The 22,600-nt window shown below is 41.6% G+C and overlaps 1 protein-coding gene across 2 annotated transcripts in view; it reads right to left on the bottom strand.

Annotated features, from left to right (window-relative positions):
• SMURF1 (SMAD specific E3 ubiquitin protein ligase 1) overlaps positions 1–22,600 on the bottom strand; it is a 99,408-nt gene that overhangs the window by 8,870 nt on the left and 67,938 nt on the right. For both annotated transcript variants that reach the window (XM_038762444.1, XM_038762445.1), the window contains exons 3-14: positions 17,911–18,019; positions 16,460–16,593; positions 16,251–16,316; positions 14,844–14,919; positions 13,998–14,236; positions 12,939–13,023; positions 11,385–11,531; positions 10,454–10,652; positions 7,652–7,755; positions 3,957–4,071; positions 2,639–2,817; positions 1,486–1,623 (exon numbers count right to left, since the gene is read on the bottom strand). In XM_038762444.1, the coding sequence (XP_038618372.1) occupies positions 1,486–1,623; positions 2,639–2,817; positions 3,957–4,071; positions 7,652–7,755; positions 10,454–10,652; positions 11,385–11,531; positions 12,939–13,023; positions 13,998–14,236; positions 14,844–14,919; positions 16,251–16,316; positions 16,460–16,593; positions 17,911–18,019 (1,591 nt within the window). The remainder of the gene's footprint in view (positions 1–1,485; positions 1,624–2,638; positions 2,818–3,956; positions 4,072–7,651; positions 7,756–10,453; positions 10,653–11,384; positions 11,532–12,938; positions 13,024–13,997; positions 14,237–14,843; positions 14,920–16,250; positions 16,317–16,459; positions 16,594–17,910; positions 18,020–22,600) is intronic.

The following is a 22,600-nucleotide window of genomic DNA, read 5'->3' as shown; positions in this document are numbered from 1 at the left end:
TTTGTACAGAAATCTCTGACATGAGGCATTAGAACTAACACATGCTGTGGGTCTAAAACCTTTTACATAACCTCCCCAAAGGCTTGTAACAAGTAGTCTAAATGTAAAGGCTGAAGGAACACCAAAACAAATGTCAACCCACCTTGAGCTCTCTGCAGAGCACGGATACTGAAGCAACAGGTGGACTTTACTTAGCCTGTTTGCTTCTCCAACAAGGATCTTGCTCAGACCTCAGAAAGCTAACCCTGAGTCGTTCCTAAGACTTGGAGGGGAAGGAGGAGGGAGAGGAGACAATCCAGGGCTAAGTGGAGAGAGCTAGACATACAGAAAGAGAAAGAGAGAGAGGGAGGGAGGAAGGGAGGCAGAGACAGGGAGAGAGACCATGCAGAAAAGTAGCTAAACTAAATTAAGCCACCATCATTTATTTACTGAGAACCTACTCTGTGAGGACCACTGTCCTAAGCACTTGGGAGTAAATGATAGAACTCTGACCTGGAGGAACTTTCAAGATGCAAAAACGTACTTAGGAAAACAAGCCTAAGAATTAGTTTAATCAATCAATCAATCAATCGTATTTATTGAGCACTTACTGTGTGCAGAGCACTGTACTAAGTGCTTGGGAAGTACAAGTCGGCAACACATAGAGACAGTCCCTACCCAACAGCGGGCTCACAGTCCAGAAGGGACTGCAGTTAAACTAGTACAGTTTAACCTCCTTCGACAGGATTATAACAACTATCAGCCAGAAATTAAGGTGAAAAGACATATTTTTGAGCCACGAATAAGGAAGTGGCTGAGCTAAGGCTTAAAGAAACAGGTGAAATCTTATCTTCCAAATCCTCTCCTGTCCCCAGTTGACAAGCACTTTCAGTGATTTATTTCCAGTGCCTACGAGGCAGAAAAATGGCTGCTGTCGAGATTAAGTCCAGGAAAATGGGAGATTTCTGGTCGCCAATATGACTGGTATCATTCTCATGTCACATAATGGAAGAAATTGGAGGGGAAAAGAAGTTGACCTGGTGAAGTTTGTTTTCCAATAAGATATTATCAAGTCACAGGGATCATAGTTTCCTCTTTCATCCCACCCCAAGATGCTAAAAAAGCAAAATAACCACCCCCACCCCCTCCCAAACACACAAAAAACTTACAAATCCTTTCCACATTCGTGTTTTAACTGCCTTAAGAGGGAAATTTCACTGCTGGCTAGAAGGCTTGTGTTGGTCGAGTTTCTACTTCAACACACAGGAGGTGTGTCTCGAACTCCTGAGGCCCCTTCTACTTATATCTCATTCCATGATTATCAGTGTAAGGGGCGGTCAGAATTCAAACAAGCTTGGCTCATCCACTAAATGGACTATAAACTCCTTGAGGAAAAAGCACCCTGCTAACTGGAATTGAGTAAGTCCTATTAATGCCTAATTAAGTGTCATGTATCTTTTGGGTGTTTGCTAATTATTTGCCGCGGCTGACTTTCCAGGACATTACCGGACATATTCTTTCTTGTTCTCTTCCGTCACGGGAACATTTCTACCATTTGGTTTGAGCTCATGCTGAAGAATCCGCCCAAAAGCATTGTGCTCTACACAGAAAGTATGATCCAGCACAGGTGTTATGTCATTTTCTCTGTCGGAGGCAAAGGAGAAGGCTGAAGTCAGATCATTTTCAGCACTTAGTACAGTGCCTGCCACATAGTAAGCCCTTAACAAACACCATCATCATTATTATTATTACTACCATGGAAGCCCAATAAATGCAAAGATATTGCAGGATCTGGACGACAACATTTACAGCCACAAGGAGAAAGATATCACATTTCAACATTACTCCTGAACCCTGAAAGTATTTTACACGTCCTTTCAAGTGCAGCCTGAATTTAAAAGCATTGGAAGCAAACAGGCCATTTCATAATTTACCATACTTATTCAAACATTCACACAGCCTTAACTTCTGCAGATTTTCTATAAAGTTGCTCTCTCATATTTTAAGAGAAAAATGTGAAAAGAGGGTTGCCTTATGGATATTTTGTTGCATCAACAAATATCTGACTATTCCATAGTTTGGGAAGCGGCGTAAAGCTTAGTGGAAAGTGATTCACAGTCAAGTTACTGGAATTCTCTGGGCTTCAGTTTCTCTCATCTGAACAGAGTGGATTAAAAAATACCCATTCTCCCTTCCACATAAGCCCCATGTGGGACAGGGACTGTGTCTGATCTGATCGTCTTGCTTCTATCTCAATGCACAGCCTTTGTACTTGGCACATGACGAATGCTGAAAAACACCACAATTATCAACTCTAATTTTCAGTTTTCTCTAGTGGCTAGTGAGAAACGTTTACTTCTAAAGATGTAGCATTTTTACACCCCAAACAGGCCCAGTTCATAAATACAATTATAAATTCAGTCACGATTAGTCCAGCAAGAGTTAAAAGTGGGTTCTAGATGAGAAGATGATCAGATACACCCAATGCTCTTGGTTTAAATCTAAGGTTCTTTTCTAGCCCATTCACCAGTCTCCTCCTCTCCAATTTCCGCCTCCTCTGTCCAGCTCAGAAGATTTTAAATGAAACTGACATCTGCTTCTACCGAGGCCCATCCCGCGCCTTCGACAGGTAAACGATTTGTAAAGGCACAATACTCACAAAATCCACACTAAACTCTTGTGCAGTTCTGGGTCAACAGATTCCAAATCCGACAGCTGAATGGGTTTGCCCAGCAGCTGTTTGTAGAAGGGAACCGTGAAACCCCCGTTGATGTAGTGTCCGTGGAACACAGCCAAACCCATTATCCGACCAACAAAGTGAAAATATGACAAGTGATCCTGCAGGGGACACCAGAGAACAAGAATTGTTCAGAGAAATAACTGACTAAATGCTAACGGCTTGGGGCAAGTTTTCCCTAAGCCATTAGGAAAGGCTACAAGAAAACACTGAAATTGAGACTCTTCAGGCATAAACTGTATAACTTCCCCTTCTGCTGCATTTTTAATTGTAAGTGGGCCTCCTAAGTCACCAGATGGAATTCAGAGAACAATTAGGAAGTCCATTTTCTTACCTCTGTAAAGGAACCCCCACCTCCACCAAATACGAATAAAAAAAAACCACACTTCAGAGTTTTAAACAAATAAAGGGATGGGAATAAAATTCAGTTGGGATAAATTAGGACAAGAACAAGATGTTAAAACCCCTATTTTTTTTTTTTAAGCACAGCATTTCTGCTTTGCCTATGTTTCATTGTGGGGGCAGGGGATCAACACTTCTGACTTTGTGAAGGAGGAACATCTTGCCTTTAAAGCCCTCAGTTTCACCCCATTGGGCTCTTCACCAACCAACTCCCTCCTCCATAAGGCCCCTGGCATCTGTGGCTAGGGAAGTCAAGTAAATGTAAGCACTAGATTTTGGCTGAATTTCGAGGTGGGCTGATGGACTGCTGCCCACCCTGGCCCTGACAACTGAGAATACTTCCCCGAACAATTGTCTATGTGCTTTGTTTTGTTGTCTGTCTCCCCCTTCTAGACTGTGAGCCCGCTGTTGGGTAGGGACCGTCTCTAGATGTTGCCGATTTGTACTTCCCAAGCGCTTAGTACAGTGCTCTGCACACAGTAAGCGCTCAGTAAATACGACTGAATGAACCTTTAATATGACAAACGGCAACAGATTAAAAGACCCTCAAATGATGAGGAAGGATTCCTAGTTATCACATAAATTTGCCTCAGACCAATCTCTTTCTCAGAAAGTATCACCTTAGAAGACGGTTTCTAAAAGTATGACTGTTTGCACGGCAACCTATGCCTTTGCTCAAACACAGCTCTTAACCCAACTCCTAACGCTTCTCGATTCACTGCTTACATCTGAGAGAACCAACAAAGAATAAACCCAGAATCACACTGTAAGATGAACCCATTACATAATAAATATTTTGCCATCTAAACTGACCACCCCTCTGCTCATTAATACTTACAGGATTGATTGACGAGTCTGGATTGATTTGCAGCGTGTATATATTGTCCGTAGAATACTGGAAAAGTCCATAATACGGATTCAACATTTCATGGCACAGCAAATAAAGCCACTCCCTAGGGAATAAAGTACCATTCTGCAGTCACCAAAAATCTCCCATTTCATGCTCCAATAAAGACTCTATAGGAATCGTGCTACCTCACTAGGAAGGACGATAATGTAGAAATTAATGTAGAGTAACGTGATTTGATCTCTGGATCATTTTTACCCTAAAACAACAGAGGGATTGGAAACTTAATGAAATCCTTGAAAACGTCCTGTCCGTGGAAATTAATCCGCACTACCCATATAACCCACACTGAGTGAATGCAAGCTCCAAGTTCAAGTGGGTCCAGTACTCCTAAGAACTCCAAAAGGCACCTCAACCAGGGCAGAGTTAACTTCACTCATAGAGATTCAGACAAAAGGACGCTTGCTGGGGAAGTGAATTCGGTAAAGAGGCAGAGATCCAAAAAGTGCCCGAAAGCGCAATTTTTGCTTGTGTGCCTCTCCTTTTTTTTTTTTTTTTTTTACAATACTGTACATGGGCTGATGAAATTTGAGGATTGGATGTGTCAGAAGAATGCTTTACAGTAGAAAGCCTTAGCAATAACTACCAATGTTGAAATTCCTCAAGCAAATCCATCTGTATAAATAATGGCCTCGGAATGCCTGCCTTCAAAGGCTGCAGATGTGTGAGCTGCCTGAGATCCACACCCTCCCTAATCTGTGGAGCAGAGGGAGGATGAAAGGGATCAGGACAGTCTCAAGTTGCTCTTGTCTTCACTCCCATCCAGATCTGGCTCCCCGGGAGCCTGGGGGCGTAGGCCCCTCTGCTTCCCTTCTCCCTCAGCTCACATTCATGAGGCAACATCAGGCAAGTGGGAGAGGCAGGCGGGATGAGTAAATAAGAAAGGTTGATATAGACAGGTTCGGTAGGACAGACAGGAGAACCAAGTGATGGAAAAATAGAAGTAGAGAAGGTGAGAAAAGGCCAGAGGAAAAAGAGGAACCTACTTTAAAATCCCATGAATGTTTTACGTTCTGGATCTCAGCTGGCTGAATGGGCTGGCCAGTTAGCTGGTGTTTTCCCCCAATTATTTTGGAAGTGAGACAAAAAAGCTGTGATAATTTATCACCCAGGGAGCAACATTTCTGTCAACCACGGACAACAGCTGGGGTAGCGGGTAAGGAGACAGACTGCAGGGTTTTCTGCAATTTTTTGGTGGGAGGGAAGTCAATGTTACTTGTTGGGGAATTTTCTCTTCGGATTCCACCCAATTTCCACGTGGAAATTTCTTGAGCGGAAATTTTAATTTTAAGAAATATGAAATGATTAGGGATCGTCAATCTGAAGAGGCAAAGACTGAAAGGGGAACATGATGGAACTTGGCAAAATCATGATAGGTGTGGGTAAGGTGAACGCAGGAATGTTGTTCACCAAATCCCACGGGAGACAGTCACTGAAGCTGGAGGGTGGAAGGTGCGGATTCACAAAAGGAAGCATTTCTTCACACAGCAAGTGGTAAGCAGGGCAAAGACATTTATTACCATAGGAAATTAAGCACGGCAAAAGATTCAGTTGTTTTAAAGAAGTTTGGATAAATTCATGGGCAAGGACCTCATGATGCAATACTAGAGAGAAATGTTAGGGACACAGAGGGAAGGATTTGAGATGTTAGATGGCAATCACTAAACATTTAGGAGGGTTTCTCGAAGCATTCTGTTGCCCCTCTCAGACAATGGCCCACGAGGCTAACCCAGTAATAGTTTAATTATGTTTTTAAATCCTGGACAACCTTGACTCTCTCCAAGCTCAGAACTGCCCCAGGATGGCAGACAAGTCACCTCTCCTCAGGCAACAAGCTCTCAGAAATCCGTGATGGGTACTATGCCACGAAATGCTTTATTCCTTCATCATCATCATCAATCGTATTTATTGAGCGTATACTGTGTGCAGAGCACTGTACTAAGCGCTTGGGAAGTACAAGTTGGCAACATATAGAGACAGTCCCTACCCAACAGTGGGCTCACAGTCTAAAAGGTGAAAAAACACTTTGCCGACAGGATGGGTTAACAGAGAGAAAATTCCAGACAAGACAGTACGAATGCCAAAGTTATAGTGAACTATGAAACACTGTGGCAACAAGACAAGGAAAGGACAGAAAGAGGCAGCGTGGAGTGAATTAGATGGGGAAGGACCCATGTAAGATAAAGTAGATGAGATGAGTCTATTTACAACTCTGGAGGCCTGTAAGGAAATTCAGAATTGGATTTGGAATAATTCTGATGAGGGTACTATTAATATGGAGGGCTTAAAGAGAAAGATAAAACCCAATTAGCTGCAAAACTCAAGATGCGCCCAAATTTTCAGGTGTGGGGATCTGAGACAGTAATTTTCAAAAAGCCAGAGAATTACAACTGTCTAGACAGGAAGTGATTAAAGCCTAAGAAAGGATTCCAGCAGAGGAAGAGTAATGGTAAAGATGAATGCTGGTAGCGTTCCAAGAGTGGTACAGGCAGAATTATGGGCAGGGGAGATGGGATGTTAGAGGAAAAAGTTAGGAGGGCAACAGGATTTTTAGGACTGTCTTGGAATCCAAGTCTAAAGTGAGGAAGCTGAGTCACATTATCTGTAGCTGGAAGAAATTGGTTTTTAAAAGGCTGTGGTGGCAAGGAATTGATAATCCCAAGAGGTACAGGATACGTACCTCCAGCAAATAAATGACGTTCGGGAAGTTTAGTTCGAAGTGAAAAAGCCTTACATAAAAGCAGGTAAGCCAAGAAAGTTGGCGTAAGCCCAGAGCCTTGAAGTATTCAGAACCATGAAAAAGAAATGTTAAGAACATGAGAATATGGGCCCTAAAGCTACAAACTATTCAGTGTCAACTACGCGAGACAATCTCTGCCCTCGAGAAACTCACCATCAATTTCAGATGGCAACAATGTCAACAGGATTTATTGAGCAGAGTATTCAGGAACAGAGTGAAAGAAACCCTAGCCTCTTGTTAGGAAACAAAATGCAAGGGGTTATCTTCAAAAAGAGGCTTGGAAAGACAACCTAAAATGACTACCTCCTCCCACCTGTTGAAGAAAGGGAGGGCGAAGTTCAGGTCTGTAGTTCACAAAGGCAGATTCTTTTTAGAAGGGCTGAGGTCAGGGAAACCCACTACACTGGCCAAGTGGTGAAAATAATTCAGTTCTACGAAGAGAGGCCGTTAGTAAAGCGCTATGCCAACGAAGAGGCTTTTATTCATAAAAGTCCCTACGTTGAATTGACTTCAATACAAGAGAAAGTGCACGATTCAGGTTCAAGTTCAGAGGAAAATAGGCATGGACTTAAAGGCTCGATTCCACCTTTTCTGAAAAACAGCAAATAAATGGTCGAGAGCCTGCATTTACTGGCCAACTTCTTTTACTATAGGAAAGGGCTCTAAATGGCCTGCATATGCACTCTCTTTACTAGGAGAATAGCAAAGGGAAACAAACTTTAGTAGCCCAAAGAGCTCCTGGAAGTGTTGCTAGCTCCGAGAAAAGTACACTAGCATTGCCAATGTGCTGGAATGCTTAAAGGTGGGAACACATTTTCTGTTTAAATAATTTATGATGCAGGCTAAAATCCAAGCAGTAAAAAGAATGAATAAATTCAAGTCTCACCTCGCCACTCCACCATAGTCCAAGCCTTCTTCTCCACGGAACTTTACCATTAGGCGCTTCTTCAAGTCTTTTGGTCTCATCTTCATGATCTGACGGTAAGACTCCTGTATATGAAAATAACGAGCCCAATTCTCTTAGTGTCCAATTCTCCTGGTAGCAAATTAGGCTCTTTAGAAGGAATATTAACACTTGCCAATGGTCCTCTGCTGTCTGAAAAAGCTAATGGTCCTATCTAAATTCCTAATGACCCATAGCCCGTAGCTTTTGGGCATGGGAAAAATTGGACTGAGTAGTTTTCATACTCAGGTGGATTATAGTTCTCTCCCTTTTCTACACAATCGTAAGAGAATTAAAGTTTAATCACTGAATTCTGTTCATTTAGCACAGCCATTTCTACATTATTTATAAAACGCAGCAGGCGGCCGTTGCTCAAATCATGACAGCAAATAGCTAATACTAGAGGGAGAAATATGTCAACATTTTTATAGAACACATAACTGGTAACAGCCTTTTCCAATTAAAAATCAATTTTTATGCAACAAACAAGCTCTACATCTAGATGACAGCTACGGTGTATCACTTAAAACATCTAGGGTATTTTAGTAATGACTGTCCGGTTTCTGCTTAGAACCAACAGCCGCAGATGAAAAAGGCATCAAGGACATTCAAGGTTCCACAAAGGCACAGAAAAACTACGGTCATCCTAGGTTTCCATCTGTATCTTCTTTCTTTAATACCTATACTCCTTCCCATTTAACTCTTTAACTGGAGAAGCCTAATATTTATAAATTCTTACATTTCACACTCAAATTTTTAGTGATCGAAAGTAGGTAGAATCTTTAAATCTTGTCCATTTTACCTGGACAGCATTGCTAAAATCCATTCTTTCTGCTCCATCCAAACTGCAACCATGAACCAAGAACTAATCATATCCTGCCTTGACCACTGCGTCGGTCTCCTCACTGACCTCCCTGCCTCCCATCTCTCCCCACTCTAGTCCTTACACTTCACTCTGCTGCCCGGATCATTTTTCTAAAAAAAAACTCAGTCCACACCTCCTCAGGAACTTTCAGTGGTTGCCCATGTTCTTCCGCTCCTCTCCTTACCTTCGGCATTAAGACAGTCTGTCAGCTTGCCCTCTCCTACCTCACCTCACTGATTTCCTACTATGAATAAGAGCTTAATAAATACCACAATTATTATTAATAATTATCTACTCCTTCTGGCCTGGAACTCTTACCCCGTTTCATATATGACAGACAAGCCACTCTAGTCGCCCCAGCTTCAAAGCACTTACATCTTCACCCTTTAAGCACTTGATATTTTTGATGGTATTTGTTATGCGCTTACTATGCGCCAGGCACTGTTCTAAGCACTGGGGCAGACAGACGCTAATATGCCCATCCTCTTTGCACTATGCCACGCTGAGATGGGCACGGGGTTGGCAGTGAGATAGTTGAGATCGAGGTACAGTGAGTAGGTTGGCGCTAGTGGAGTGTGTGGTGGGATCGTAATGGGAAATCAGTGAAGTGAGGTAGGAGAGGGCAAGCTTAAAGTTTGGGACATAGTCAATGTCCCAACATGGGGCTCACGGTCTTCATCCCCATTTTATAGATGAGGGAACTGAGGCACAGAGTAGGAAGTGACTTGCCAAAGGTCACATGGAAGACAAGTGGTAGTCGGGATGAGAAGCCAGGTCCTTCCAACTCCCAGACCCACTAGACCACCCTGCTTCTTACTCCAGTCGCAGCTTCACAACACCTACGTTCATCTCTGTGATTTATTTTAACGTCCGTCTCCTCCTCTAGACTGTAAGGTCCTTGTGGGAAGGGAGCATATCTAAAGAGCAGGCCCGTACAATACAACTCTATTGCATTGTACCCTCCCAAGTGCTTAGTACAATGCTCTGCACACAGTACAAATACCACTGATCTTTCATGCCGAAAAGGGTAAGGGAAAGGGGTAAAAGGAAGAGATTACTCCACAACCAACATTTAGGCTGATTTGTTAAGACACTCTGGTTCTAAAAGTTTGGTACTAAAACAAAATCTAAATTTCAGCAGCAGGTCTTCACTATGCATACTAGCTAAGGTTGTTTCTTCATCCCTTTGACCATAATCAATCAATCGTATTTATTGAGCGCTTATTGTGTGCAGAGCTCTGTACTAAGCGCTTGACCATAAGAACGTGATAGTGGACACAAGATCCAGAAACTGCTCTTTACTCTTTATTCCAACCTAATCTCAAAAAGGAAAGGAAATCACCTCTAAGTGTTTTCTATAACGTTTTAGCATAAATCACAAACTGTTACACTTATTTACTTTAAAATTTTTAAGTTTGGGAGAAATACGTTGAAAATCTTACAGGCCTTGGTTAAATAAATTCCCTGCTTCATTGGGAAATGAAGTCATTCGATCAATAATATTTATCGAACACTTATGGTTTGCAGGGTGCTGTACTAAGCACTCGAGAGAGTACAAGAGAGTAAGGAGACACTATCCCTGCCCTCAGTGATCTTAAAATCCAGCAGGGAAGACAGACATTAAAATAAATTATAGTTAGGGGAATTGATCAAATTCCTTGAGGGCAAGAACTGTGTCTACCAACTGTAATCTCCCAAGCAATTAGTACAGTGCTCTGCACAAAGTAAGAGCTCAAATAAAAACCACTGACCTATCGAGGAAATGAGAGTGATTTATTTAGAGGCCCCACTGAGCACAAAATGGTTTCATGAATCACTAGCTTTGAATCAGCATCATCGAATTCCATCCGCACCCTGCGAACTTTGAACATGCTACATACCTCAAATATCTCTTCTCTGGATACTTCAATGCGGCAATGCCCTGCTTGGGGTTGCTGAAGAGAAAGTTCATGTCTAAGGACTTTTAGTTTCTGCACTAAATCTCTCTCGTAACGCTGGGCAGGAAGCTCTTCGTCTTCTAACGACCCTTCATTCGGCACTGGCAGAGTCTGGCTGGGTTCCTTTAGTTGGCATTGGTGACTTGAAAGGAATAAATGCCAAACTTACTCCAAACGCGAAGGATTATTCAGGGGAGTGATGATGAAGTCAAATAAGACAAATTTAGCTAGGGAGGCCAGGAGTCACATATGGGAGTTGGAATGATTTGTGGTGATGGACTAATGTGGACGAAGAAGTTTGGGATCTTCAACGGATGCCAATTCAAAGTTACCCCGTTAGGACAGGCAGTAAAACACTCTTGTTAAGTAACATTATCCGGCCTGGATAATACTTTAAGTGAATGCTGAGTGGGCACTCAAGAAAATTATCATTTTACTTTAAGGTCCAAGGATATTTCCAGGGCTATGACATTTCGTTAAATGCAGTTTGCGAAAGAGCCTTAATGGAGCTGCTTCAATGACAAGTCTCAATGAATTTCATTTAGGCTAACTGCACGTGAGGAAAAAAACAGCACTGGCATTTGGTCAATCAATCCATCAATCGTATTTATTGAGCGCTTACTCTGTGCAGAGCACTGTACTAAGCGCTTGGGAAGTACAAGCTGGCAACATACAGAGACAGTCCCTACCCAACAGTGGGCTCACAGTGGTGTTCATCCTTCGGCAGTTTTAATGTCTTAGTATGCAAATGCCCACCTCATGTGGCAAAACAGACTTGCATTTATTTTCCATGGGCACACATACCCCAGTAGGTGCCCAAGAGCTACCTTAGTTTGAGTATAATATGAACTATAGAATTAGGAGAGTGTCTTACTTCATGATGTGATGTAACCTCGGATCGGTGAATTGGGTGGTTCTGTTATTGTGATCTACAAAATATATCCTCCCGGAAACGGTACTTCTGACTTCCCATCCTGGTGGGAGAGGACCAAGTTCATCACAATTCACACTGTTAAGGTCTCTGTCAAAACAGAAGAATAATGAAAAAGTCAGTACCTCTTGACAAAGCTGTCTAGGGAAGTCAATGGAACTGGTGAGAGGGGTTCAAATTCTGCCACCTTGTAAAGTCACTGTGTCACAGGATCAAATAGCTACTATGAGTTAGGCTGAAAACTTGGCAACAATTCCAATCGTGCTCCGGAGCAGGAGCTAAAGTCATGATTCAGTTTTCACTACTAGCAACCGCTAGACCAGAGATGTTCCACTGGGTGAACCTATTCCTGATATCAGAGGGGGAAAAGGAGGAAAAAAATGTACCCGACTGATGCTGTAACTATCTGAATATAGAAATCAAACAATATATTCAGGCCTGGAAGTACCTATCAGTTGAGAAGTTCCAAGAATTAAACTTTTTGGAAAAGTGAAGTCGGTAGTAAAGCCTATTTTTGAAAGCTCCCTTTTATAAATAGTTGCCTCAGAAAGTGAATCACCTTACCTCTAAGACAATGCTTTTTTTAAAACAAGCTATTTCTAGCCATGTGATGAATTACACTGATATAATTTCATAGTGGTTTTGGAATGAACCAATGCTGATGAGAGCTATCCTATCTGGAATGAGATACAATCAATATTTTTTTTTATAGCTGATACTGACGAGACACTCCACTGACTGACCAGTTCTATTTCAACTCTAAAAATAGACCTGAGGTGCAAATTCAAGCCAGAAGAGGAACACAGAGGACAGAGATGTAGCTAAACTCGGCCAAGATAAATCAGTCTAGAATAAAAAGGAAGTAAGTCTTCAGGATTTGGTCTAATTGAGGTAGTAACATAGTTCTCATGAACAAAAACCAGGAAACGGTCACTTTAGACAACTACCATGAGGGTTTTTTCCTTTTTTGTTTAAAGAGACAAGGGTTGCCTAACAGATGGGAGTATTCCATCTAGACAAATTCAACACAGGCAGCTGCCACATATTTCAGGAAACAGAGGTGACAAAGAAAGAAAAGTCTGACGATGTAAGTTTCCTCAATGAGGGACACAATACACCAGCACAGACTGCATAAGAGGGGTGTGGGGGGGAGGATAGGCTATCAGATCCTTGAAAGAGGAAAATACTTGTTTATTTTAAAAACAATTTAGGCTGTACATCCTGAATATTTTCGATAATCAGATCTACTTTCTAAGTGCTCTTCTAAAATATATATGAGGTTTTAAATGCTTCATTTATACTTCAGTATGTCAATTATATCCTGAAAGTCAGTGAGATTTTGTACTTACATGAAAGTCACTAGCGAAACGTAGGACTAACGTAATAGGAGCAATCATAATATTGCCTTTTTAAAAATGTAGAGCTTCTGCTCTAATGAGCATTTGGTGATCTAGGCAGGGAAGTAATTGATCAAGCGAGGGACTACAAAAATCATACCTTGGTATCCTGGGGTCATGCCACGTGCTAACTCCAGTCTGTGTGTGCAAAAAGTAAACCTGTCCCTGTACCGTTGTTCTCTGTTCTATGTAAAGGAAGAAAAAAACAATTGGTTGAAAATACGTCTTACACCAACGTTCATGTTACGCTATGTTTTTTTCTATCACATATTAAGACACCTTCACAACCAATAAAACTTACTCTCAATCGTCAATTAAATCAAAGATAAAAGGATCAAAATTGAAGCATGTTCATGAATCCTTTGGGTCTGAAATTTACTCTGACACGTTTTAGCTTTTCTAACTTTTCCAGAATAAATGCAGAGAGTGACTTCCCCACATCCTTTTAGTTGCTGGATTTCACGGCCCAATTGCTTTATTAAAGTCCTCATCTTGATGCTAAACTTGTTTCACTTCATTTTCAAGCCATTATTCCTTGGATTTCCAGTTCCTAGAGCTAAATTTTCTTCTTCTTTCATTTAGAGTATTGCTCCTTTGGTTTCATAGGAATGACCACTCTCTCCTCTATCATCTCCCCCGCGTGGCTCAGGGGAAAGAGTATGGGCTTGGGAGTTTGAGGTCATGGGTTCAAACCCCGGCTCTGCCACTTGTCTGCTGTGTGACTTTGGGCAGGTCACTTCACTTCTCTGTGCCTGTTACCTCATCTGGAAAATGGGGCTTAAGACTGTGAGCCCCACGTGGGACAACCTAATCACTTTGTATCCCCCCCAACCCCCAGCGCTTAGAACTGTGCTTTGCACATGGTAAGTGCTTAGCAAATACCATCATTGTTATTATTATTACAAACGATGGCAGATTATCAGCTTCCCTTTCCTATCTGCATGTCATTTGTGTTTCATCTGTAGTTTCTCAAGCATTTCTGCTCAAGACAACAGTTCAAAGTTAGCTGGATTTATGGCTGCTTTATGGAGAATATTTACATTTGGTGACGGGTATTTTCCATCCCTAGGTCTCTACACTGACGACCACCGTACAGAGAAATCATCGGGACGGTACTGAAAATGCTGTTAGAAAATAAACTCAATCTGAAACCCTTTACCATAGCCTTCAGGCAGGTCAGGTGATTGGTGGCCATGTGGTCTATTTTGAGGTGTCTGGATGTGACCTCGGATCTCAGGATTTCGAAGTCGTTGAGCCTGCAGTCTTTGATCCTGACTCGGGGATTCCACAAACCTACAGTTCCCTCCTCCGGCTGCCCCGGTGCTATCTGTGTATGGTGCAGGTTCCTCCATAAAACAGCTAAGTGGCCTGCCGGGACCTGAGTCTTCATAAACCGTTCTGAAAAGAGAGTATGCAAAATTTGACCAGAGCTGCATTTTGCCATAGCAGAAAAATCTCTTTCCCTTTCAATCGATCCACTGGTCGATCGGACCCAATGGCATAACGTCCCAGTTCCTTTAACGAAAAGGAAAAATACAGGCGCTCCCAAGTGGGTCAGTTGGCCAAAGGGATTAGTAATGAAAGCCTCTCTGGATGATCAGTTTGACTCCACTCCTGGATAGCAGTGACTTCAAACCATCCTTATAGCATCCGTAAGCACAAGACTGCTGAACATTAAGAATTCAATTTTTCTGTACTTAAAATCCAAATAATTGCCACGTGCTTCTACGCTCTAAACAGAAATCCCGACTGCAGAAAACACACGACTTTATTAAGTCTTTTATGTAGATCTTTACTTTTCTAGATATTTTAGAATCCAAGTTCTTTTTCCAATCGACTATTTTCTCTTACTACTAAAGTAAATTTGGGCACACCATTCTGCGGCATTTTTCTGTTTTCCAAGCCTCCAGCATAATGAAGTGGAGCATGAAGAAACCATTTCCCATATATGCCAGAAGTCAGGGGAAACTAAAACCTTAGCAGGAATTGAAGTGGTTATACATACCCTTCATTTTCTAATAGTCCTCTGCAGTCTACGACAGAACCTCCGGTGCCTATTCTGTCCCGGGTCTGTAAACTGACTGAAAGAGCAAACAAAACCCTAAATTAAAATTGAGGGTTTTTGTACAACTCTTACATGCAAAGTCACTGCAAAAACAAGTGTTACCGGAAAAAATAAAGGGAAAGAAGTGCAGGATATTTAACCCTAAGTATGAAGCAATACCCCCAACGGCTGATGCTGCTACTAACTGTACTCGTGACTGGTTTAACCCAGGAAAGAAATGGTTGCTGTGTTTTCTAAATGCCAACTCCACTTGCAGTTCTTTTCCATCTACCGTGTTATTTTAAAGGACATTTTTGCTTTTTGTTGCAAATACACAGGATAGATACCAACAAGATCTGGCAAAGTTTTCCATTTTAAGGGATTACAGGAATGCTTAAACCGGGATATTCACCACCACTAGATGTCATCGTGATGGGAGCGCTTACGCAGCTTCCAAGCTTGTTCTCTTCCCCTCTCCCCATAGAGGAAAATAAAACAAAAGGACAGAGAATCATCAGGGGAAAGTATTTTCCCTATTTTTCATAATTTTTAAGCCTCCATGTTCCCACTTTTTTGTTTTACTTTGGACCAAATCAACCTCAAGTAACCTCTCCAAATCTCAAAGTCATAAATTAACACGCAGCAGGTCGCTGGAACCACATTTTTCTTTTAGATTCCCTGTCGTCACGATGGCCGATTTCCATTTCGACTAGCCTTTCAGCATACTCCGTGCTGGCAATATTCCAACCACCTTGGAAGCCCATTGTGAAAGAACAGGGAGCTGATAAATATCTGGTGGGAGGTGGTAGTCCCATTTTAAATGAACTGCCCTTTTCTGAGCAGTCTTACATTATCTTTTACAAAACTTACTGATCTGTTTGAACATCTCATTTCTGCAGTTTATTATTACTGCTAAATTCCTCATTGACCATCTGGGTCTTACAGACAGATTGGCTTTCCAGGGAAAAGGACCATTTTCCTCAACGATGTCTAGGTAACCATCACTCTTACAATCAATAGTAGGTTGAGGCAGTGATGACTTAAATATACATTAAAATAATGGTGAAATGTGCACTCAAGGATACAATCCCTGGGCTTTTTCAGCACACTCATCACTTTATCCTCATCTTTCAACAACGGCACAAAGGACAAAAAAGAAAAGGACGGCATTACTAAAACCATAGAATAAGGACTAACGGTACAAAGAGAAGCAGCTGTTTGGGTTTTGCCTTGGAAAATCTTAACGATTTGGAAAGAGTCTTTGCCGCCATGACCAGTCTCTGTGCCCCTCAAACCACCACCCCCAAAAGAAATCTGTATATTAAATTCTGATAATGTTCCTCTTCATTCCGAAAAGAAAGTTCTTACCCACTATTTGGCCACGCACTGCATCTGTATCTGTGGGGTTTAGTTTGCATAGGTCCAAACGCTGGTCTGCAAACAAACAATTTAAAACTTAATCCAAAGGTAAAGCGTTAACAGGGGAGAAAGGATGGAAATAAATGTATTCAAATATATCATTCCACGTAAGTCTTCTGTAAAATGCATTGTTAGGCAGAAAATCTCTTGGTCCTTACAGCCAGTATCTTTTAATCTGCTGATGGCATTGGAGAGGAGCCGAACACACCCCAGGAAGCCAGCTCCCTGTTTCTTGTGGATTTTCTTGTGATTCCAAACACTGATGGTTATAGAATCGGTTTTTCCAACATACCTGAAATGGGTATACAATACACGGGAAATGCAATTTAAGTTTCTGTTTTGAATTTTGCCATCGTACTGCCACGTTCTACAAGTTCGCTCCACACTACTTTAACAAGGCCAGACAATTTCTTAATTATTTGGAATACCATTTAAACCTATGCATAATGGCATTTGCGCAGCAGGAAGACCACTGCAAAGCTAACATACCTGTTGAATTACTTTAACACACCAAAATACATATTTTGAATACAGGACATCAATAAAGGATTAGAACAGAAGTGTTTCAGCAAATACATGGTGAAGCCTTGGTCCACTTATAGAGGGTTTCTAAGGTAACGGTTAATAAATTCCATGTTTAAAACTGTACCCCAAAAGATGGCCAAAAATTTAAGGTGATTTTTTAAGGGATCAACTATAAAAAAACTTGATAACGGGAGAAAATTAACAGGAAGTGGAAAATTATGGACTTCATAATAATGAATAATAATCACGACATTTATCAAGCACTATGTGATAAGTGCTGGGGTAGATGAATGGTTGTCACATTGGACATAGTTCCTGTCCCACACAGGGCTCCTTGTCTCTCAGCTCCATTTTACAGATGAGGAAACTGAGGCCCAGAGAAGTTAAAGGACTTGCCCAAGGTTAGCCAGAAGGCCAGTGGTGGAGCAGAAACTTAAACCTAGGTCTCCTGACTCTCAAGACCTATGCTCTTTCCACTAAGCCCTGTCGCTGTTTAAAATCTAAATGCATTAAACATGAGACTTTTTTAACCTGGATTCAAGAGGATTTTGCCAACGAGATTCTTAATCCTCTAAACTATAAACTCACTGCGGGCAGGAAATGTTCCTGCCAATTCTCTTGTAGTGTAATAATAATAATAATGGCATTTATTAAGCGCTTACTATGTGCAAAGCACTGTTCTAAGTGCTGGGGAGGTTACAAGGTGATCAGGTTGTCCCACCGGGGGCTCACAGCCTTAAACCCCATTTTACAGATGAGGTAACTGAGGCACAGAGAAGTGAAGTGACTTGCCCAAAGCCACACAGCTGACAACTGGCAGAGCTGGGATTTGAACCCATGACCTCTGACCCAAAGCCCGGGCTCTTTCCACTGAGCCACGCTGCTTCTCTCCCAAGCATTTAGTCCAGTGCTTTGCACGCAGTAAGCGCTCAGTAAACACCATTACTGGAGTTACAAAATGAAAATTCCTTAACTAGCTGCCTTTGCCATAATAGTAAAGAAGATAATTCAACTAAGTGGGTTTGGGATTCCCCTCCCTCAAGTCAAATCCCCTGGAAGGATTTTACAGAATTCAAAAACTCACAGGTCATAATGTTGGTTCCACTTCGGGTCCAATGTATTTTTCACAGTGTCAGTTGAGTGGCACTGACCAGATCCATCTACCACTATTTTAGCAAAGGGATCAGGGAGTCCTAAAGGAAAGAAAAAGGCAACATATGAATGAAAATAAAACTGATAACGAGGAGGATTATTTATGCTTACCCATCAAAAGGAAGTTAAAATTCAGAAATGTTAATTCCATTCAGACTTCCAAGCGAGAAAACGATCATCCAAGATGTATTAGGGAAACTCACTGGAGACACTAAAATTAAGATTGGATTCAATGGGGCCTTTCATTTCATCCTGTCACTTAATTGGATTCACAATATTCAGGAAAAGTTCCATTAATCTACAATTTACTTTTACAATTTACATACCGTCAAATTCAAATTTCTAAAAGAAGATTACTGCTAGGAACAAAACTGCTCTTAATTCTGATTTTTCACAGGTCACACGTTCTTCGCAAGTGAGGTATTCTGAACTCATGGATGCATATTTAAGGTATAAAGTGTTCATATCCGACTACCACTCTGCCTTTTTCAAAGCCCTTTACAAATATAATATCTCCTCCAAGAAGTCTTCCCTGACTAACCTCCATTTCTCCACTCTACTCCCCCTCCCTTCTGCAACAACTATGGACTTGGGGCCGTACTCCACAAGTGGCTTGCTTCTCACTCCACCACCAGAGCACGTATGTACCTACACTTATACTATGGTCCTTTCCCTAAATGTACTTTATTTTAACGTCTGTCTCCCCTACTAGATGGCAAGTTCCCTCTCCATCCCCCGGCCTTGCCTCCTTCCCTTCCCCACAGCACCTGTAGATATGTATATATGTTTGTACACATTTATTACTGTATTTATTTATTTATTTTACTTGTACATATCTACTCCATTTATTTTATTTTGTTAATACGTCTTGTTTTGTTCTCTGTCTCCCCCTTCTAGACTGTGAGCCCACTGCTTGGTAGGGACCGTCTCTATATGCTGCCAACTTGTTTTTCCCAAGCACTTAGTACAGTGCTCTGCACACAGTAAGCGCTCAATAAATACGATTGATTCATTGATTAAGCTCCTTGAGGGAATGGATCTAACCTCTCCAGAGTACTTAGTACAGACTAGGCGCTCCACAAATACCACTGACTGACACCAAGCCGTCAGTTCCACCTTCAAAACACTGCGTCACAAAATCTCCAACCAAACTGTTACTCTGTTAATCTAAGCATTTCTCTTATCCCACCTCGACTACTGCATCAACCTCCTTGCTGACCTCCCTGCCTCCTGTCTCTCCTCACTCCAGTCCATACTTCACTCTGCTGCCCAGATCATTTTTCTACAAAAATGTTCAGTCCGCATTTTCCCACTCCTCTAGAACACCCAATGGTTGCCCATCTCCTCTGTGTCAAACAGAAATTACTCACCATAAACTTTAAAACCCTCAATCACCTTGCCCCTCCTTCCTGACTCCCTGATTTCCTATTACAATCCAGCCCAGACACTTCACTCCTCTAATACTGCCTGGATCTTGTCTATCCTGCTGCTGACTTCTCGACACATCTTGCCTCTGGCCTAATAGGCCCTCCCTCTTCATATCCGACAGACGATCATCTCCTCACCTTCAAAAACTTCTTAAAAGTATGACTCCTCCAAGATTCCCCCAACTAAGCACTCATTTCCTCTTTTAAAACTCCCTTCTGTGTCACCCTTGCACTCTTTTATTCATCCCACCCCCAGCCCCACAGCACTTACGTATATTATCCATAGTTTATTTATAGTAGCATCCGTCTCCCCATCTAGACTGAAAGCTCACTGTGGGCAGGGAAAGTGTCCACCAATTCTCTTATATTGTACTTTCCCAAGTGCTTAGTACAGTGCCCTGCACACAGTTAAGCACTCAACAAATACAAGTGATTGACTGAATGAAACATATTCTGAATTTGCTTTATAAAGAGTGCTTTGAATTATTTAGAGGATGGGCACTTTCAACAAGAAAGTCTCTGTAGGACTGTTAAGGACGGTTTTCATATCCTCAGATAAAAAAAATCCACTAACGGAATGCGCCCTACATTTTTTGGGATGCATACTCTGGAGAATTGGTCCATGTGGACCTGTATTCCTGTGAATGCAAAAAAAAAATTAGGAAAAAATACTAGAGTTCGATAGTTTAACTGCTACTTATAACATTGGACCTACCTTATGGGGTCCTGAGTTTGGAAAACAGCGTTCTAGAACATGACCCCCAAAATTCAAACGGGTAAAATTTGATTTCACATTAAGGAATCATGCACTTCTACACATTTTTCACCTTTGTCATCCCACTCTGCTTTCTGTTATTCAGAGTCTCTTTAAATCTGCCGTGGTGTTTCGTGTTTTCAATCAATAACATTCACTGTGCCCCTACCCGGGCACTTAGCAATGTGTCTCATCCCTTCCCTTCTACACACTGGTTGCACTCTGGTTCCCAGAGGGCACGTGCCCAGTAGCGATGAGAGAGCGGCAGTGGTGTCGTGCAAGCTACAAGCACAATAATCGATTCTGCCATCGATTATTTTAACTATTTTAATCGATTTTTTTTTAACTGTGTATCGAACACTGCTCTAAGCACTGGGGCAAGTACAAGTTAATTAGGTCGGACACAGTCTCTGTCCTGCATGGGGCTCACAGTCTAAGTAGGAGGGAGAACAGGCATTCCCATTTTACAGCTGAGGAACCTGAGGCACAAAGAAGTTAAGTGACTTGCCCAGGGTCACAAAGCAAGCAACCGGCAGAGCCGGGATTAGAGAACCCAGCGCCCAAGAATGTGCTCCCTCCACTAGGCCACACAGCATTTTAATAGTTTTTATTGAGCACTTACTGTGTGCAGAGCGTAGTACTAAGCGCTTGGGAGAGTACACTAAAATTGAGCCGGTAGACTCCACCTCCCTACCCTTTTTAATGGTATTTTTTAAGTGCTTACTGTATGCCAGGCGCTGAACTGAGCACTGGGATAGATACAGGATAATGAAGTTGGGCACAGTTCATGTCCCACATAGGGCTTACAGTATTCACCCCTATTTTCCAGATGAGGTAACTGAGGCGCAGAGAAGTTAAGCGAGTCGCCTACGGTCACACAGCAGATAAGTGGCTGTGCTGGGATTAGAACCCCCTGGCCTTTTTAATGGTATTTGTTAAGTGCTTATTATGTGCCAGACACTGTACTAAGTACTGGGATACATAATGGATAATCAGGTTAAACACAGTCCACGTCCCACATAGAGTATTAATCCCTATTTTCTGCTGGGTGACCTGGACAAGTCTCTTAACTTCTCTGTGCTTCAGTCACCTCGTCTGTAAAATGGAGATTAACACTGTGAGCCCCTTGTGGGACACGGACTACGTCCAACCTGATTAACTTCTATCTACCCCATCGCTTAGGTCGGTGCCTGGCACATAGTACGCGTTTAACAGATAACATTTAAAAAACAATAAGACTCCAGGGAAAATTTTTGTAATCTATGATAATAATTGTATAACAGGCTTTAAATCTGTTTTTCCTGCTTTGGTACCAAAGCAATTTTACATAATTTCTAGAAGGATTTTCCTATATGATAAGCTCTGTAAAATGCTGAGCCAGGGCTGTATTACTCTCCCAAGTGTTCAGTACAGTGCTTTGCACACAACAAGCCCTCAAAAAGAACACTGATTAATTGTTGTAGCCGAAGACCAAGATTATAAACTCCTCCCATTAGATTAAATTCTTTGAGGACATGGTTCATGTCCACTTATTCTACTGTACTCTCAAGTGTTTAGTACGGTGTTCTGCGGAGTAAGCGCTCAATAAATACCATGGATTCAGTTCTGCTGTGCTTCCAACCGAGCCTGGTGCTTTTCTACCTGGGAATTCCATTTCTGCTACTACAATAACACCACCTTCTACTTGACTCTGGGATCTGAACACTGTAAAATTAGTGGCATTTTTGTTACAATTCTGGCCACTAGTTTCACTCCTAATTCTGTGTATAACTGTAATTAGCATCAATTTTTAAATGCTTATCATGTGCCAGGTGCTGTATTCTTTTTCTTCATATTTTTTCTCTCCTCAATCCATCTTTTCTTAACTTTTTCCTGGTATAACTACAATTACCTTTGGGGATTATTCATCTATCTTTTTGATTATTATGAACTTGGTTCCGCATATATTTTCCTCATTTATTCTCCTTTACTCTCTCAGCTTCATAATACCTTTCAACGAATGATTTCTATATGTTCTCTCTTGCCTCTGTAACACCTTTTCACGTTCCGTCTTTTGTGAAATCCTTAAATAATCTGTTTTCACATGCATTTTGTTCTTTCTGCTACATTTCTGCTTCTACCGCAGACAGGAATTGCTCAAGATTGACCTCAAATTTTGTTCTTCTGTTTCATGTTTTTTTTTTTTTCATTTTTCTTCACTTGAGACTGTCATTGCCATAGCCAACTGGGGATATCTACGGTCACAATACAGACTGAAAGTCAGCGATCACAAATACACTGTCTATCACATGGCTTTTATCTGACAGGATGTAGATACACTGTCTTTCACATGGATTTTATCTGACAGGACGTAGTATGATTTGTTTTTGTGTTTTCATTTGGAGTACACCATGTCCATTGTGTTCCCTGGGCCTTTTCCCGAAAAAGATCGTATAGCTTTT

This window comes from Tachyglossus aculeatus, chromosome 21 (assembly GCF_015852505.1).
Source record: "Tachyglossus aculeatus isolate mTacAcu1 chromosome 21, mTacAcu1.pri, whole genome shotgun sequence".
Taxonomy (NCBI): Eukaryota; Metazoa; Chordata; class Mammalia; order Monotremata; family Tachyglossidae; genus Tachyglossus; species Tachyglossus aculeatus.
The sequence above is the reverse complement of the archived record's forward strand: the minus strand, read 5'-3'. Positions and strand labels throughout refer to the sequence as shown.